The sequence below is a fragment of the Pristis pectinata genome, chromosome 12 (assembly GCF_009764475.1).
Source record: "Pristis pectinata isolate sPriPec2 chromosome 12, sPriPec2.1.pri, whole genome shotgun sequence".
Taxonomy (NCBI): Eukaryota; Metazoa; Chordata; class Chondrichthyes; order Rhinopristiformes; family Pristidae; genus Pristis; species Pristis pectinata.
This window is the reverse complement of record NC_067416.1, coordinates 16,225,585-16,243,942: the sequence shown is the minus strand read 5'-3', so window position 1 is coordinate 16,243,942 and position 18,358 is coordinate 16,225,585. Positions and strand designations below refer to the sequence as shown.

General features: G+C 36.8%; 1 protein-coding gene across 2 annotated transcripts in view; it reads right to left on the bottom strand.

The window, feature by feature from the left end:
* Positions 1-291: 291 nt before the first annotated feature.
* dclre1a (DNA cross-link repair 1A (PSO2 homolog, S. cerevisiae)) overlaps positions 292-18,358 on the bottom strand; it is a 31,172-nt gene continuing 13,105 nt past the window's right edge. The window contains exons 4-9 of one of the 2 annotated variants that reach the window (XM_052027466.1): positions 16,986-17,104; positions 15,691-15,834; positions 13,704-13,849; positions 11,462-11,616; positions 1,536-1,677; positions 292-1,017 (exon numbers count right to left, since the gene is read on the bottom strand). In XM_052027466.1, the coding sequence (XP_051883426.1) occupies positions 845-1,017; positions 1,536-1,677; positions 11,462-11,616; positions 13,704-13,849; positions 15,691-15,834; positions 16,986-17,104 (879 nt within the window). In that variant the 3' untranslated portion in view covers positions 292-844. Of the gene's footprint in view, positions 1,018-1,535; positions 1,678-11,461; positions 11,617-13,703; positions 13,850-15,690; positions 15,835-16,985; positions 17,105-18,358 lie in introns of those variants that run through there. The other variant, XM_052027467.1, reaches the window with a different exon arrangement.

Here is an 18,358-nt window from a genome sequence, read left to right as displayed (position 1 = left end):
TAATCCAAATTAGTTTTATTTGATAATACCTAGATTTTAAAATTCCAGTCCTTGTTGGCAACTTCTGTCAAGGCTTTTCCCAAATTTTCACCCCTTATCCAGACCAGGATCCGAAAAATGTTTTCCTTCACAGGTCACGTATTACTTTCAGTATATGTTCCAGCTGATGCAATCAAAAATAATCAATGGCGATGATTATCTCAATAAAGAAGTAGCTGGCTTTCCAACAGACAAAATCTGTAGGCAAAACAAAATATTCTACTAGCATGAGACACACTATAACTACAGGAGAATGGTCCAATGTCTCAAAAATCTCATCTTTATTAACAATGAATGAATAGAATGTACACGTTTGCATGTATTGCTTTTGCCAAAAAAGCAGCTAATAAAACTGTTCATTATGGTTCCTATTCCTGTATAATTGAAATAAATAGATAAAATAAAGGTTCAGCAAAAGGTCACATCTCTTTATTTATCAAATCTTATTAAAATAAATGAATACTTTTACTGTACTTTAATGCCTGTATTACTAATTAAGCACTTGAAGTAATCCTGCTACGCTTTCATAATTCATGTACAAGTACTTTTTGCTAATATCTTTCCATATCACTGTATTCACGTTCATGTGTTGTAGATCATTTAAGGCAATACATTGCAGTCAATATGTTATACCAAATAATCTGTGCAGTTTTAAATATTATAGTAAAACAATCACTTTACATCATACATTCTTAAAGCTCAATATACATTCAATAATTGTAAAACATCTTTCTGAAAGATATTTTGATTAATTCAAAGCAGACTACCTATGAAATCAGTAATAACTTCACAAAACATTTAAAGATCATGAAATATTCTTTTTCACAGATTCAGTCATCCATTCATTAAATATTTTGTCCATCATATTCCTTTCTTGCCAACTTCCATTGTTAACTGTAGGAATAATTTTATTTGGTTTAAGCCACTGTACAAATCTCTTCATCTCAAGGTAGCTGCTGTGTTCACTATAAGGTACACCTGCAAGAGATGGGAATTTCAAGAAAGGAAAATCACAAATTAATAATAGGGTGAATGTTAATAGATAATCCCCACACCATTCTACACATATTAATCTTGTTATATTCCTGACATTTCCCTTATATTTTCAATGTTTTATTTTGATTATGCTCAATGATGAACAAGTTGGTAAATTATCATGGTTTAATTTCTTTGCTAGCAATTTATGCTATATATGTAACTAAATAAAACTTGTTTCCTCACAAAAGTCATGACTATGAATCAAGTTTGCAAGGATTTTTGGGAAGTGGGATCGTGCAACAAATTATTCTAGAATTTAAAAAAAATTAAAACTATTCACAGCATTGCTTAGTTCAACATGAATAGGGTCTTATTTTCCATATTTTGGCATGTTGCTTATTGCAAAAGTAGACCATAATTGAACAAAAAAAAACTTTACTGTTGCACTTTTGCTGAACACAAAGTTTTTAAAGGACATAGAAAAAAGTACTTCCACGTCTTACTAATAATGTACCAACCATATATCGCAATCTTTCCTTGGACCCGAGGTTTGATGTCAAGAACTGTGCCACTCTGGCTTGAGTATGTCCATCCAGTTGGTTTGAATGCTACAACTTGGTCATACTTTCCTGGAAATTTATTCATATGCGCTTGTAAACCCTATAAATAGAAAAAGCAGTTTAAGAACACAATCAAATTATCAGATTTTTCAATAACTAATAACAATCTTGCCCTTCCTTGGTAATTATTTAATAATTTATTCATAGACGATTCAAATTTAGTAGAAGAGTTAATTTGCACATAACATAATATGGACAAGAGGCTTTAAAAATGTTATATAGTTGAAAGCATACTGATTTTTAAGTCAATTTCCAGCACTGGATGTTCACAAACTTAAATTACAAAAAATTTCAATGGTTTCATTCAGTTTGTTCTACAATACATTCACTTGTATTGGCCCCTAATGATTATTTTGCAGCAGTTTCTTAATTTTCTTTAGTTATTTATTGCTAGAGGCTCTGCCACATCATAAGATTGACAACTCAAGCTCCACTCCAGACATTTGAGCACAAAAAATATGGGCTGATGCCTCCAGCATGTTCTTTCATGGCTCCCACATCTTAGATGAGGACCTGATTGCTCACTCAGGTGGGTAAAAAAAGCCCTGGTTACAGTAAACCTGCACGCTCAAGACTTTGGTTGTACCAGACTGGCAGGTTTATCAGACTATTGGATATTATTCCTATTGACACCCAAATGACATAGTTTTTTTTTAAACAAAGATGTTACACAGTGTTATAATACATTTTCCAATGGCAAATTTAAAGGGCGTGTGGGGCACAGGCCCCAGTAAGTCTAAAGGGTGAATAGGGAGCAGCACAGTGTTTAGTTCAAGGGAAGAATGGGAAATATCACCTGTGAGCCAAATGCCAAACCATCACGATTTCCATATCATACAATAGCTGATTACTGGAGTTTTACTGAAGGAAAGACAGTAAATTATTCCTGGTCCCCTGACTATTATTTGATTCTTGATCAAAATAAAAATGCAGATTATCCAATTGTCAAGACACCATTATTTGTGGAAGCAAATTGGTCACCACAATTTCTACACCACAACATTGATTACACTTCAAATATATAACATATTGTGCCTTGGTTATTCTTAAGTCATGAAAGATGAGACAGAAATGAGAGACTTTTCATGCTTGTTTTTAACCACAGGAATATTTACTATCCAGTCATATGGAGACCTGCTATTTCTTGATATATTTTGTTTAGTAGATGTTTATAGCTAAATGGGTTCAAACAGAAAATTTGTTAATTATGTGCAAAGTTATTTTCAGAATAAAGAGACATTTCCACAAAATATGGTTCAGGGATATGGGGTTAATGCAGGAAAGTGGTGCCAAGGTAAAAGATCTTATTGAATGGTGGAGCAAGTCCAAGGCTTGCAATCAAATGGATTTATTTCTTTATGCTTTATTTCTTACGCTCACATGAAAGAATGCATGGATGTTTTCCATTACTTTAACAGTGGGATAAGCAGACAGTCTCATTTTTTAAATATTTTGAGCTGCTTGGTTGCATCACATTAAAATATTTAAAACTTCAGTCTGCTGTCCCAACTTGCTGGCCCACATTTATGTGGACCAGGTGCAGAGGGCTGAAAATGCTGAAAACACAGCAGGTTAGGTAACATCTGTGGAAAGAGAAGCAGAATTGACATTTCAGCTCCTGACCCCTCAGCAGAACTGGGGAAGGGAGAAAACAAGTTAAAGGTGCAGAGAAGATGGGGGAAGGAATATATTGGATAAAAGGCAATACTCTAATAGGATGTGACCACATGGGTTAAGGTGGCAATCAGAAGCACATTATGCTTCTTTGTCTGTGTCATGTGTTACTAATGTGGGACATGCTCAGCAGTTCAGCCTGTGCTAATGGAGGAAGAAAAACTAAGCCAAAAACCATAGATAGATGACTGACAGAAATGGCCAGTTCTGACACAGACAGAAAGAGCAAGTTACCTAAAGTAGAAGAATTTAATATCAAGTCTGCAAGAACTGCAATGTGCCCAGGTTGGAAGGGGCTTCTCAAGCTTGAGTTGAATCCCATTGTAGCAATGCAGCAGGCCATAGACAGAGGTCAGAGTGGAAGTGGGATGGAGAATTAAAGTGGTTGGCAATAAGAAAGTCAGGTTGTTCATGTGGACTAAACGTAAATGCTCCACAAAGTGATCACCCAATGTGTATTTGGTAGACCACGATGTGAACGGAGAATGCTATATGTTAGATTGGAAGTGCAAGTCACCCAGGTCTGTGCATGATGGAATGGGAAGGGATCAAATGACAGGCATTGCATTTCCTGTGGATGCACGGAGAAGTACCATAACGTACAACATGGCTGTTGGAAAAGAAAGAGTGAAATGTGCTAATGTTTGTATCAGGGACAAGATAAAGGGGAAAGGGAGCAAAACTATCAATGAAAACTACCATTTTTAATTGTAAACATTTAAATTACAGATTCAGCTACATAACACTTGGAGTAACTTTTTATTACAATGGAAAAGTTCAGATAAGGAGCTTAGTTTAATAAATGTTATCTCAGAATTCACAGTTGAATGTACCATTTCAGGTTCTAGCCACAGAATATTCAAAAGTATGTTTTTTTTAAAAAAGGCAGGAAGTTCTTCTGATGTTCTGGCCAACATTCATCTTTCAACAAAAAACATCAAAACAGATTAACTGGTCTTTCATCATATTGTTGTTTGGAAAGTACTTGCCATATTTCTCTACAAAGTAAAATTTCAGAAGCAATTTTAGAAAAAAGATTATTTAAATAAAAGCACTTTCTTTTACTTATTTAGCATATGTCAATTAGTTGAATTGGAAAGGAAGGTATAATATTGAACACTGCAAAATAACACCCCTATTGATAATCCATATATACACTTGTATATCCATATTGATAATCCAAATGAATATGCTTAGAAAATATTGCAAATCCAGATAAAGCAAAACAAAATGGAATATTCCTTCTTCATTGGTGCACTATTAGTGTAAAAATACATAAAGATAGGCATTGTTTTAGCACCTTTTCTAACCTCAATGTTTCAAAGCAGTTTCCTGTAACTTCTGCGGTGTTACCACTACTGATGATAAATTTTGCACAAATTATGCACACAGCAAAGCTTTCTGACAATGATCAATCTGGTTTTAGTGATGTTGACTAAGGGACTGGTTTGGACACCTCAGGTAACTTGTCCACAATACTTCAAAGTAGTGCCACAGGAACTTTTACAGAGAAAGCGCAATTTGTAAACTGGTATCTTTGAGAGTGTAGCATTCTTTCAGCAGAGCAGTGGAGTGTCAATCTACACTTCAAAGTTCAAGTATTCTTAAATCCACAACCATGAGATTCAGCAGAGACTGCTCTTTAAGCCTCAGCTGACATTAACAGATACAGGTATTAATAACATCCTTTTCTCACAAATAGACTTTTTTTTAAAATTCAAAATGGAGAATACATCACAAACATTTGTTGCAATGAACTGGAGAAGCTGGATTGATCATGAAAACTGGTAGGTTTATACTTTGTAAAGAACCATATACCATAATTACCTAGATTATCAACGAGCAATTCCACACTACAATCTACAAACACTGCTTGCAACCTACCAATTATTGAATCAACTGCTTTAAAATTTTGGAGAGAAACATTCAGGGCACTATAGATAAAATAAGAACTGCTGATAAGGTTAACTTAATATCTGCTAAAAGGACAGGATTTCATATCATAAAGCGACTCATTAAATAATCTAAGTCAAACATTATTTGTTACATGAGATGGTTAATGCTTGAATTCCAGGTAATATGATCATACTGCCTAGATTCATACAAATATAAATTCTGAAGTTTTACAAGTAGCAGTAAATAACACATTACTGACATAACACATTTAATTACAAGTAGTCCTCAAGGTTGGACAGTCAAATGATAAAGCACCGAGGGATACATAACTTCAAGCAGTATGCAAACATACGATGAAGATAATTTTGAAAATAAATATCCTATCAACTTTTATATCAGCTACACAGCTATTCTGTACTTCTGCAAGATTAATTTTTGCTAATGGAAATCAAAAGGATTTTTCTTGTTGTGCAATGCATTCTATTTTCCAAAGCCTAAATAATCGCAGGGAATAAGAAATCCATCTACAATATTTGCTCTAATTTTTTTGAGTCAGAACAAACATCTCAGCAGTGTTAACTAAATTGTAAAACTATAATCAATTTTAATATTTTCAACCTTTTTGTATCGGAGAAATATCCTATCTTGTTAAAACAACTTAATTAGCTGCTATCAGCTATCTCAGGAAAACAAACTCAGGAAGTAAGTAGAGGATATCCCACAGAGACTAGTGAAATTTAAGGTTCTCTCTCACGTGAAGAGATCCAAATAACTTAAGTATTTTCTCGAGTTAAAGATAATTTCAAATTAGACAAAAATAAATACCAACTTATACCATTTAACCTCTTCAATACTGATTGCAATTATGTTGCAAGAAAACACGTTGAAAATTATGCTAATTTGTGTAGAATTTAGCACGCAAAACTAATTTACCACTTAAGAATTTCTCACAATTGCAGTCTAGTCCAAGCATTCAATAGTTTCCACATGGCTAACAGCTAGAACTGAGCATAAAATGTTGTCACAGATAAAACTTAAACCTCCTCACTCCACCAATGATAGCCATGCTTTTGGTTGCCTAGTCCTAAATTTTAAGATTCCTTTCCTGAACCCATTATCTCCCTCTCCAGATTTAACCAACTCAATTTTAGCAAGGCTTTTGACAATGTCTCACATGGCTGACTGAACAAGTAAAAGGCCCTAGCATCCAAGCGAAAGTACCATGTTGTATCCTGTTCAGTGGAATAAAACAAATGGTTGGTGGGTATTTAGTAACAGGAAGGTTTAATGTAGTGGGGTTCTCATCTTAGTACCAAGCCCCTCGCTTTTCATTGTATAAATAAATTATTTGGATCTAAACCACAACTAAGAAATTTGCTGACAATGCCAAAATTGCAACTGTGGTTGAGTGCAAGGAAGAAAGTTCTAAGTTACAAGATGATAACAATAGACTGGACAGATAAACACAGAAAGGGTAAATGCAATTCACTCTGGAGAAGTGTGAAGAAATGAATTTGGGGAGGCAATCCAGGCTAGGGAATACATGATAAAAGGCAGGATTCCAAGAAGGATAATCTAACAGAGGGATCTTGGAGTGCATGTCCACAATTCCTGAAGGTAACAGGATAAGAAGATGAGATGATCAAGACAGGATGGAGCAAATTTGCCTTTCTTGGTTAAGGGACAGATTAGAAGAACAAAGAGGTTGTGACAGAACTGTATAAAACTTTAGTCAAGCCACATCAAGAATACTGGGCACTGAGTGGCACTGCTAGTTGAGCTGCTGCCTCAACTCCAGCGACCCAGTGCTGTGTGAAGTTTGCACTTTCTTCCTGTGAATGTATGGGTTTCCACCCACATCCCAAAGACAAGTGAGTTAGTCAGTTAATTGGCCACTGTAAATTGCCCCTTTTGTATAGGTGAGTGCTAAAATCTGGGGTGGGGGAGGCAGTTGAAGGGAATGAGGGATGAATAAACGGTAATCAGTGCAAATGGGTACTTGTACTCAGTGAGCCAAAAGGTTCTATTTCATTGCTCTAAGAATATGACTTCTGGCCATCACATTACGGAATGGATGTGATAGCAGTAGCAAAGGTGGAAAAGACATGCAAGGTTTTCTGTGAAACAAAGGTGCCAGAATTAAAAAGTGTACAAAATTAAGAGTAGCCCAGATAGTTCTGTAGTGTTTAATCTATTTCCCTTAGCAGGGAGGTCAGTAAATAGAAAGCAAAAGATTTAAATTAATTGGTTGAAAGAGCAGAGAATAGTTGAGAAAATAAAAATCACTCAACAAATTGTGGTGTCCTGTAATTCTCTGTCTGAAAGAGCGGTGGAGGCAGAAAACATCATTATGTTTAAATACTTGACGCTTCAAGTGAAGAGCTATGGACCAAAAGCCAGGAATGTAATTATGTAAAGTTCATTTTAGCCAGCATAGATATTATGGGCTGAATGGCCTTCTGCTATGAACTACCTTGGAATCCCACCACTTGGTACTCTTCCTGTCTTAAAAAGATGGCATTGTGTGCTGTTATTGTCACAATGCAAGCTGGATAAATTGCATTAAATGCACAATTTACCCTTAAAATCGCTGTATTTAGCCATTAATTTTCTACATTACTTTTTGCTTAATTTAAATTGGCCAATTCAATTAGTTTATGCACAAAAATAGCTGAATTATCAGGATATGCATGGCACAAGAGAATCAGTGCAAGCTCAGCGTGGAAGAGCTGAATAAGAAAATAGGATGGCAAGTTATTTTGTAACTTGCAAATTACCTAGGAAAGATGAATGAAGTTGGTGGGGAAGGTGTCAAGAAAAGAGGAGAGGTGCTTGAAGGGCAAGGGGATGAAGGAGGGGCAAGGGGCAAGAATTTTTATTCCCTCAGGATGGAAAAGTAAAGATAAAATTCAGAAATATTTGATGTGGTTCAGTAAGTCACATATGATAACTTTGTGCCAAGACACTTTTACAGTTACCAGCAATGGACTAGATTTCCAGAGCTCGATGACATCAACAGCTGAAAGGAAGCAAGAACAGCTGGATCCAGAGGGCAAATGTGCTTCTAGCAATTCTTGAAAGCCAATATGCTTCCCTCCACTCCATGACAAATGTCTTCCCCACACTCCAACTTTACTTACTGTTTTGCATCTCTTTTTGCCTTCTATCCTGAATGTCCAGCCCCAGTATTATCTGTACAGCCTTTCATCACAGGCTTCCCGTCAGCCAGTCTCTCAATCTGGCTGGCTGCCAGGGTGCCCACTGTTCAGCATGGATGAGTTGGGCGGAATGGCCCATTTCCATGCTGTATGATTCTACTTCCAATCTTTCTGCCAGTGGGGAGCTTTCCTCTATTACCTGGATTTTAATTTTGATAGCCCTTAATTTAACTTTTTTTCTCCACATCTGTACCAACGGTGTAATCTTACATCATTATTTATCATTACTTAGAAAGATACAATTTTGGAATTATGCCTTTTGAATGAATAAACTCTTAACAAACCATACTGACATGGATTGTGTATTTATAATTAACAATGAACAGCCTAGATCAGTGCTAGCTCTTTAAATGAAACACATTACCTTTGCCTTTTTCAACTACTCTCCAATTCCACCTAAAACAAAATCACAACCTCTACCTCAATAATCAAGTGGTAAATATCTCCATATTCTAATAATGAGAAAAAAAACTGCTAATGTTATTGCTACATAGGTGCCCCCTTATTACAGATTTCTCAATGTATGGAGACTACTGCCAGAGCAAAGGATAGAATATTGTAAGGAAACTACTTAATAAAAACAGAAGCATTTTTATCTTAAAGCTGATGCCATACTGTAACTGAATATGGGCTCTTATGCACAAATGCATGTGAAATGAAATAACAAGATTGAAGATTTTGAAAAATGCTGGTCACGTATTATTTAATTTAAGCCATGTTTTTAATTAAAATAAATGATCCAATCAAAGACTTACTTGTGCAGTTTCCCCAGTGTGGTATTTAACTTTGAACTAATTCCATATTTGATAGAAAACAGCAAGAAACAGAAACAGTTTAACATCAGAGTTATTATGAAGAGCTTTTAAATAGAGTGCACAGTACATAACACCCACCAAACTAATACAAGTAGAACAGTTGATCATTCTCAAAACAAAAGTGTTCCAAGGGAAGAAAAATATTCACACAATTAAGAAAAAGTCATGGAAATTTGGATTGGTAGTTATTTAATGAAGTTGAAGCAAATAACATTATTTGTAATGATCACAAATGTAAATATCAAATAAAGTACTGTAAATCCAAGACAAAAATGGCAATTCTCATCAGCCAATTTCACAATGGTGTCAAATCATCAGTCATTTTTTTTAAATAAGCCATGCAGTAAAACTGCACAAAGAGATGAAACTAAAGGTTAATACTCACCCAAAACTGCATTCAATCAAGTTAAATAATGTCCATTTACGCTATATTTTCTATTTACTAGTTCATTTTTACAAAAATTAATTCAAAAGACATAGGCATAATTGGCAAGACCAACATTTAATGTTCACCTGTCATTGCTCCCTAGTGGCTTGCCAGGTCACTTCAGCAGAGATTTCAACACCAATTCCAGTGCTGTTGTATGAGCTTGCATAGACCAAAATGGGTAAAGGTAGCAGATTTCCTTCCATAAAAGGATATTAGCATTCTAGATAGGAATTTTCCATAGCCGCATGGCCACCACTACGGATACTTGTTTTTGTTTTGGAAAGGTAAAAACCAGATCCATTTAATTACATTTAAATTCTGCAGCCTCAATGTTGGAATCTAAACTACATCTCTGGGTTATTTGTCCAAGTCTCTAAATTACTGATTCAGTAACAATCATGATGCCACCATATCCCTGAGCTCCTTGTGAAACACCCATTGCAAATAACTTATTTTCAAATTACTTGGATCAAATTTCAAAATGCATTAATCTCATGGAAAACAAAAAGTCATAACTATGAACTCAGGCTAGAATTATATTTGAAACAAAAGGCAAATGCCAGACATTCTCAAAAATATGTACCATAAACTATCAGTTAATGGGCTGCAAGACAGACTGGAATTAGACAATCAGAAAGGGAGAAACTATATTGTTTGCGTGTGTGCGCGTGTTTCAAGGATGCTGCAGTCAACAGCATTGGCTTCAAATGCACATTCGACTCTAAAAGCGATCCCTCCTACATTATAAGTTCAGTCTAGTAGTAGTGAAATTCAACCACAAGTTTGTAAAGCCGATGGAGGGGAAAAGCTTTCAATTTACTTTTGTCGTGCATACTCGTATCTCAAACCAACCATGGAATCAAAGGAAAGACAAAGAAATAAACGTGACTAGGAAGGAACAGGGTTCCAGCTACACATGATCTCTGCCTCCCAACTAGCAATGCTGAAGCCAAATGTCATCCAGAATTAAACAGACAATCTACAAAACACCTACAGGAGGATCTTCTGGTCAAGAGGACAAACTAAATTATCAAAGAACACAATTGTTGGATTGCCTATTCCATCCAAGAGTGCAGTCTTATTATATACACAATTGTAGAAGCAGTTGCATTTTGCTAACATAATATTAATCAACCAGATTCATAACATAATAATTTGGAAGAAATAGCTTTAGATTCAATCATTAAAATACACCAAAGGAACTATTCTAGTACCTACTTACTCTGATGTTCGTCTCTTGCAGACGAGTGCTGAATTATCAGGAAAGTGTCTCTTCCACCTTCAGCAGAGAGAACAGCTCTCTCAGGAGAGTTTCACAAGTCAAGTGCCCAGAAGCAAATATCACAGTTTGTAGCATTTTCAAGTATAACTACTTAAGGCAGACAGGCACTTTATGAAAATACTAGATGTTAAGGAGAAGCTTAATGGTACCTTGTATTTTGTTCTTTGAAACCGAACCCAGGAAAAGCTTAGTAATAAACTAACAAAGAATCCTTATTCACAGAAGGTTAGCTATTTTATTTTTCTCTATCTTCTTAATGGTACCTAGGCAACAGCACCATTTTATATGCACTAAACAACATTTTTTTTGGAGTTGTTTACAGAGAAGTTGTCAGTTTGCTTTCTTGCTGAATGTTGTATGCAGATAGATTTCTATCCAACCAAAGGTATGAAACATACGTTTCTTCCAATTTCTAGTTTAAAGTCTGCAATTATTCATACAGATCATAGTCAGTGCTTAAAGACAAAGTCTATCATCCCTTGGAGGAAAATGGGTTCAAGGTAACTTACCTTAAAAGTAATCTGCATCATTGGCAATAGGTGAAGTTGAGATCTTTCCCAGTCCAAAGTGATAACAGAATTTATCTGTTCCCAGTCCAAGCATCGTAGAATATCAAGCTTATTTTTAGTAGTACAGACTTTACACCCAAGCACCTCAGCTACGGCTTTAAGTAAAATTACAGAAAAAAATTAGTATGTCTTCTTGGATATTCTGGCCCCCCCCCCCCCCACCCTTCTTTGCAAGTATGCAATAGGATTTAATTACGAGTTTGTTTACTAGGTAATTACAAAAAGGAGCACTCTGGCCAAGCTAAATGAATATAATATTCAGATGAGTTAGCATGTAACCAACTCATACACACATTCTAATATTTTGGTCGCATTTATCCATTGTGGTTCAATAAATAGGTCATGATGAAGTATTATGGACCATTATAGTTTGTGTGTCAAACTTACAAAATACGCCATGAAGATGTCTATTTATTGAACCAGAATGAATAAATGTGACCAAAATATTAGAATGAGTGACTTCCTGAAAAGTGATATTTCACTAACAGAATCTTTTGAGGTCTGTAGTTGGGTATCAGTTGGTTGCATGCATACTCATGAAATCTCATTGCCAGGCAGGCAAGCTGGTTAAAACAGGAAATGCTGTAAAACTTCAGCAAGTCAGGCAACATCTTTAGAAAATGTTTCAGGTCTGCAAACCTTTGTCAGCTCTGACCATTTGTCTCTCCAGAGATGCTGCCTGACCTGCTGAGCTTTTACAGCATTTTCCTGTTTTTATTTCATATTTCCAGCATTTGCATTTCATAACAGGCCAGCGAGTCTGACGTCAGTGGTGGGCAAGTTACTGAAGGGGATTCTGAGGGACAGGATCTACCAGCATTTGAACAGACAAGGTTTGATTCGAGATAGCACGGCTTTGTGCATGGGAAATTGTGTCTGACCAATCTATTAGTTTTTCAAGGAGGTGCCTAAGTGGATAGATGAGGTGAGGGCAGCGGACATTGACTACATGGACTTCACCAAGGCCTTTGACAAGGTTCCGCACGGTAAGCTAAACTGGAAGGTTAGATTGCAAGGGAGGGCTAGCTAACTGGATTCATAATTGGCTCAGTGGTAGGAAGCAGAGGTTGATGGTGGAATGTTGTTTCTCGGACTGGCGGCCTGTGACAGCAATTGGTGTTGGGACCTTTGTTGATTGTTATTTACATAAATGATTTGGATGAGAATGTATACGGCACGATTAGTAAGTTTGCGGATGATATTAAAATAGGTAGTATCGTAGACAGTGAAGAAAGTTATCAAAAATTACAAAGTGATCTTGATCAGCTAGGTAAGAGGGCTGAGGATTGGCAAATGGCGTTCAATCCAGCCAAGTGCCAGGTGTTGCATTTTGGAAAGTCAAACCAGTGCAGGATTTCTACAGTGAATGGTAGCCCCCTGGTCAGTGTTGTGAAACAGAAGGACCTAGATGTACAGATACTTAGTTCACTGAAAGTGGCATCACAGGTAGACAGGGTGGCGAGGAAGGCATTTGGCATGCTGGCCTTCATCAGTCAGGACATTGAGTACAGGAGTTGGGAAGTTATGTTGCAGTTGTACAAGACATTGGTGAGGCCACACTTGAGAGTATTGTGTCACCCTTTTATAAGAAGGATGTCATTAAGCTGGAAAGAGTGCAAAGAAGATTTGTGAGAATGTTGCCAGGACTTGAGGGCCTGAGTTATAGGGAAGGGTTGGGTAGACTGGGGCTTTATTCCTTGGAGTGTAGGAGACTGAGGGGTGACCTTACAGAGGTGCATAAAACCATGAGAGGCATAGGTAGGGTGAATGCACAGTCTTTTTCCCAGGGAAAGGGAACCAAAAACTAGAGGGCATAGCTTTAAGGTGAGAGAGGAAAGATTTAAAGGTGACCAGAGGGGTAAGTTCTTCATGCACAGACTGGTGCATATCTGGAATGAGCTGCCAGAGAAAGTTGACACAGGTACAATAATGATATTTAAGAGACATTCAGATAAGCACATGGATATGGTTTAAGAGGGACAAGGGCCAAACGCGGGCAAATGGAACTAGCTTAGGTGGTCACCTTGGTTGGCATGGACGAGTTGAGCTGAAGGGCATGTTTCCATGTTGTATTACTCTACGACTCTACAACAAGCTAGTAAGGTGATGCGACATGCAAGAAAGATGGAAAACATTTACATCCATGTATGTACAAAATGAATATACCGCATGGAAGCCTTACCAAGGAAAACCTTCTCTTTTCCAATCGAATATGTACCACAGACAACTAATGTCCTAGGGTTTATTGTTACACTTTCAAAAGCAATATTTCCCACAAGTTGTATGGCTTCTTGCTGGGAAGGAAAGGTGTATTCTGGACTGCAATATCTACCAAATAAACAAAATTGTGCTCAGGATACAGTATTTAATCAATATGGTCAATATGAATATTCCAAATATCTAAATTAAGTGATTCACTCTACAAACAATCTATTCTCATTACTGTCATTTTGAAGGATATTCCAGACATACGTGGGCAGCAGTTCTAGATCAACAAATTTTAGCCACACATATTAATTCACCAGAAAATACCATGCATTCAAAACAATTAAATATGCTTACTAAACATCTATTGTCATTCAGTCCAAAGGTTTGTCTTTTACTAATGCTTGGCATTCTGGGCTGAATTATCAGACTCAGCATATATCAGTACAAGTTCTTGGGTCCCCCCGGGCAATACTTTGACTTAGAAAATGACAATACCATCTGGAATGCACTTGGATGCTGCTTGCTCTTTGCTATCATGTGCCCTAGGGAACTGTTCATTATTGGATAGGCTCATCTGGCTGGCCTAGAGCAGCTATGCCAAATAGCCCAGCTCCTCTTCCCACATAATAAACACATCCATGCTCTACTTCTCACTTACAGACAAATACGAGTATGCAATGCAAAAACAAGTACCACAACCATATTTGAAAAGGTCCCTCATGGTAGGTCCAGAAGATTAAGGTGCATGGGATCCACAGTGACTTGGATGTTTGGATTCAGAATTGGCTTGCACATAGAAGACACAGGGTAGTGGTTGATAGGTTTAATATGGATTTAATTCTGGCTGGAAGTCTGCGACTAGTGGTGTTCCACAGGGATTTGTACTGGGATCTCTGCTGATTGTGATATGTCTTGGATCAAAATGTAGATGAGTGGGTTCATAAGTTTGAAAATGACACAAAGATTGGTGGTGTTGTGGGTAGTGTAGAAGATTGCCAAAGGATACAGTAGGATATAGATTGGTTGCAGATCTAAAGAAATGGCTGATGGAGTTTAATCCAGGCAAGTGTGAGGTGTTGCACCTTGGGAGATCAAGTGTAAAGGGAAAATACTCAGTTAATGGCAGGACCCTTAACAGTGTTGATGTACAGAGGGACCTTAGGGTTCAAGTCCATAGCTCCCTGAAAGTGGCCGCACAAGTCAATAGGGCAGTAGAGGCGCCATATGGCACGGTTGCCTTTATTAGTTAAGGCCTTGAGTCAGGAAGTTATGTTGCAGCTTTATAAAACTCTGGTCAGACCGCAGCTGGAGTATTGCATTCAATTTTGGCAGCCCCATTATAGGAAGGATATGGAGGCTATGGAGAAGGTGCAGAAGAGGTTACCAGGATGCTGCCTGGATTAGAGAGTGTGCGCTATAAGGATAGGTTGGACAAACTGGGGTTATTTTCTGTGGAGCGTCAGAGGCTGAGAGGAGACCTGATAGAAGTTTATAAAATTAGCGGCACAGATAATCTCCACAATTCCACCCCCCCTCCCCCCCCAAAACCAGGTCAAATGTCTAATACTAGACTACTAGACGGTATTCATTTAAGGAGAGCAATTTTTTTTTTAAAAACACCAAGAGCAGTAGATGCCTGGAATGCGCTGCCAGGGGTCATGGTGGAGGCAGACATGATAGAGATGTTCAAGAGGCTTTTAGATAGGTACATGAACATGCAGAGAAGGGTGGGATGTAGACCATGAGCAGGCAGAAGGGATTAGGTGTCATTAGCTTAATTAATTCGGCACAACATAATTGGGCTAAAGGGCCCGTTTCTGTGCTATATTGTTTTATATTCTAACCATATGCAAAATAACAGCATTTATTCCTCATTGTTAATTTACTATTCACAAACCTAGTGGGCAAGTCAAATTAAGAGATACTTTATCACATAAACATATGCAAGTAATTTCCCTTACGTGGTATCAAGATAAAGAATATCAATTTTTTGACCCATGAGATGAGAGTAACGCTCCATGGAGGTATTAGCTCGAAAATCACCAGTATGCAAGAGTGTTTTGCCATTTGGAAGCTGAAACAGCAGCATAACAGCACCTGGACAGCTGTAGAATAAAAATTACAATGATTAAAAGATATCAACTTAAGTGTAAACTTTATTATATAAATTATGCCTGTTAAATATTTGAGCAATCATATAGTTACAATTTTTTTTTTTTGCAGGCTTTACTACCAAGCTAACTTCACCTGCACTTCCTGGCACTGCAATCTCCAACACCAAAGTCAATGAAAACACCTAAAATTAAAAAGCAAACATCTCAAAGCTACACATCATCCTGACCAGGATGCCTATCTCTGCTTTTTCATCAACATATCAAAATCCTGGAATTCTTCAGCCAACAGTATTATTTTTTTTTCTAATTGGGTTTGGTGGGAGAAAGAGTTACAAGGAGGGGGCAGACAAGGGAGAATTTCATTCCAATATTTGGTTTTTATGCCCTCAATCCTCAGGTGTTCCAGATGCTTTCTAGTTAATTACTTTTTTGTTTCCCATTGAACTTACTGTTTCCCAGTGATAAACGGTGCCAGAATATCTGAAGGCGACTCTTTCTCTTCTGAGGTTCCATAAGTTTTTTTAAAATTATTTAAGGGCATCTTATCTGCTAAATGCTGTACTGCATGTTGTATCAGGTTAGATTATATGATCAGTTCCTGAAAAGGGACCAGAATCCATAACCCACTACTGAGTAAAAGTTGATATCCAAAGATACCAAGACTTCAGAAGGAATCAGTAAGCTTTCCACAAAGTGCCTGGGACTTCAAGTCCTTCCTTAGCATCACCTTTGACTTCTTAATGTTGTTGGACTTAAAAAAAAGTTGTTCGCTTAATGTCAACTTTAAAAAAAATCAGATGGGAAATCTAGAATGGCAAAAAGAAATACCTTCAGCAGGGGAATAAAAGAAAATTTCTAATGGATTAATCCAGTAAGAATTGAACTGGTTATTTAATATTGCAGCCAGTCATTTAATTACTGATGGCAGAATTTCAAATTTTGCAAAAATATTTTCTTATTTTTGTTCTGAATGAACTTATGGTGCAGGGTGTCCAGAGTTCTTATTAGAGGCAGAAATCATTCTAGACCTGACCTAAAGTCAAAGGACTGGAAGACTTGAGGTAGGGAGTAGGATAGTTAAAAGAGATTGAAGTAATGGTAATGCCAGTATATTTAAATAGGACACATGGTAAAACACTTACTGATTTGCATCCAAAAGCACAACCTTAACTCCATCCACAATACATTCAGTGTTCATGGGTAGACTTGTAACATACTGATCCTGTACTTTAAGTTTAGATATCACCAAATTGCGTGTTATCTGAAAGTAAAAAAAAGGAAAAGAGATCAATTTTAATCACCAATCTAATTATTATGGACATGTATGCTTTCTTCCCAACAACGTTTAAAACTATTAGCATGATTCAGCAAATCCTGAGAATGGTATTATCATTAATTAGTTGAGCAAACGTCAACACTCTAATATTAATCCCCTGATGTACACAATACTCTGCACATCAGATACCACCTTAATAGACAGAAGAGGGTCAAGTATTAAAAATTTCAAAATAGGGGGAGGATTTTCAAGGTGATGGGACTTGTTTCACTGCACGCACTTAATAAGCATTCAAATCAGGTTCCCAGAATGCAATTCGGAGGCAGATTTAAAGTTAACAGCTCTCTATTAAACTTCCCAGGAAACAAGGGAAAAAAAGGAGAGCTGGGGGTTGCCGGCTCAAGTAAATAGGTATGTTTCATAGCATTCTTCAGCCTTAATCAACAGGACTGTGATAACAGAATAATGAAATAAAACAATTAAAGCAAACTTGATTTGCTGCACCAAATTGAGATCAAAGCATTATTAAGATCCATCAAGAAATGTGTCTCTATTTTGTAAATCATCTTAGCAGATTGTGAATGTACCTGAACTAGTTTATATTCTTGACAGCAAAATCAGATTTTGAAAACTTCAATTCAGACTGGATTGCAGTAATGGTATCAAACACAAATACAGAAATAATATGGAATAGGCTATCTAGTTACCTACTCTGTGCTTGCACTCCTACTCCCAATACTTTTCATATCCATACCAGGCAGGTTAACAAAACTGATGTAAATGGAATTAGAGGGTCAACTTGGGATTTTATAAAAAGACTGATTTAAGGATAGAAAACAGGGAATTGTAATAAATGTTTGATCCTAGGGTCAGTGCTAGAATGAATGCCTCTTTTATTACATAAATGAATTAAAAATTGTCATAAAAATAAAATTTCAAAATTTGCCAATAATACCAAACTTGAGAGGCATGTTAAACAGAGAAGATAATGCCAATCAACAAGATAGGAAAAAGGGTAGACAAGTAGAATTTAATATAGAATTGTGAGGGGATGCATTTAGCAGAGGAAATGGGAAACCATTGCATTAATGGCACAGTTCTGAACAGTGTGCAGGAACAGAAAGACATAGAGCTCATGTATATAGATTGTTGAAGGTGGCAAGACAAATTGACAGACTACTAAACAAAGCACATGAGACTTTCAGCATCATTAGTAAAAGCATTGGGTACCGAGGACAA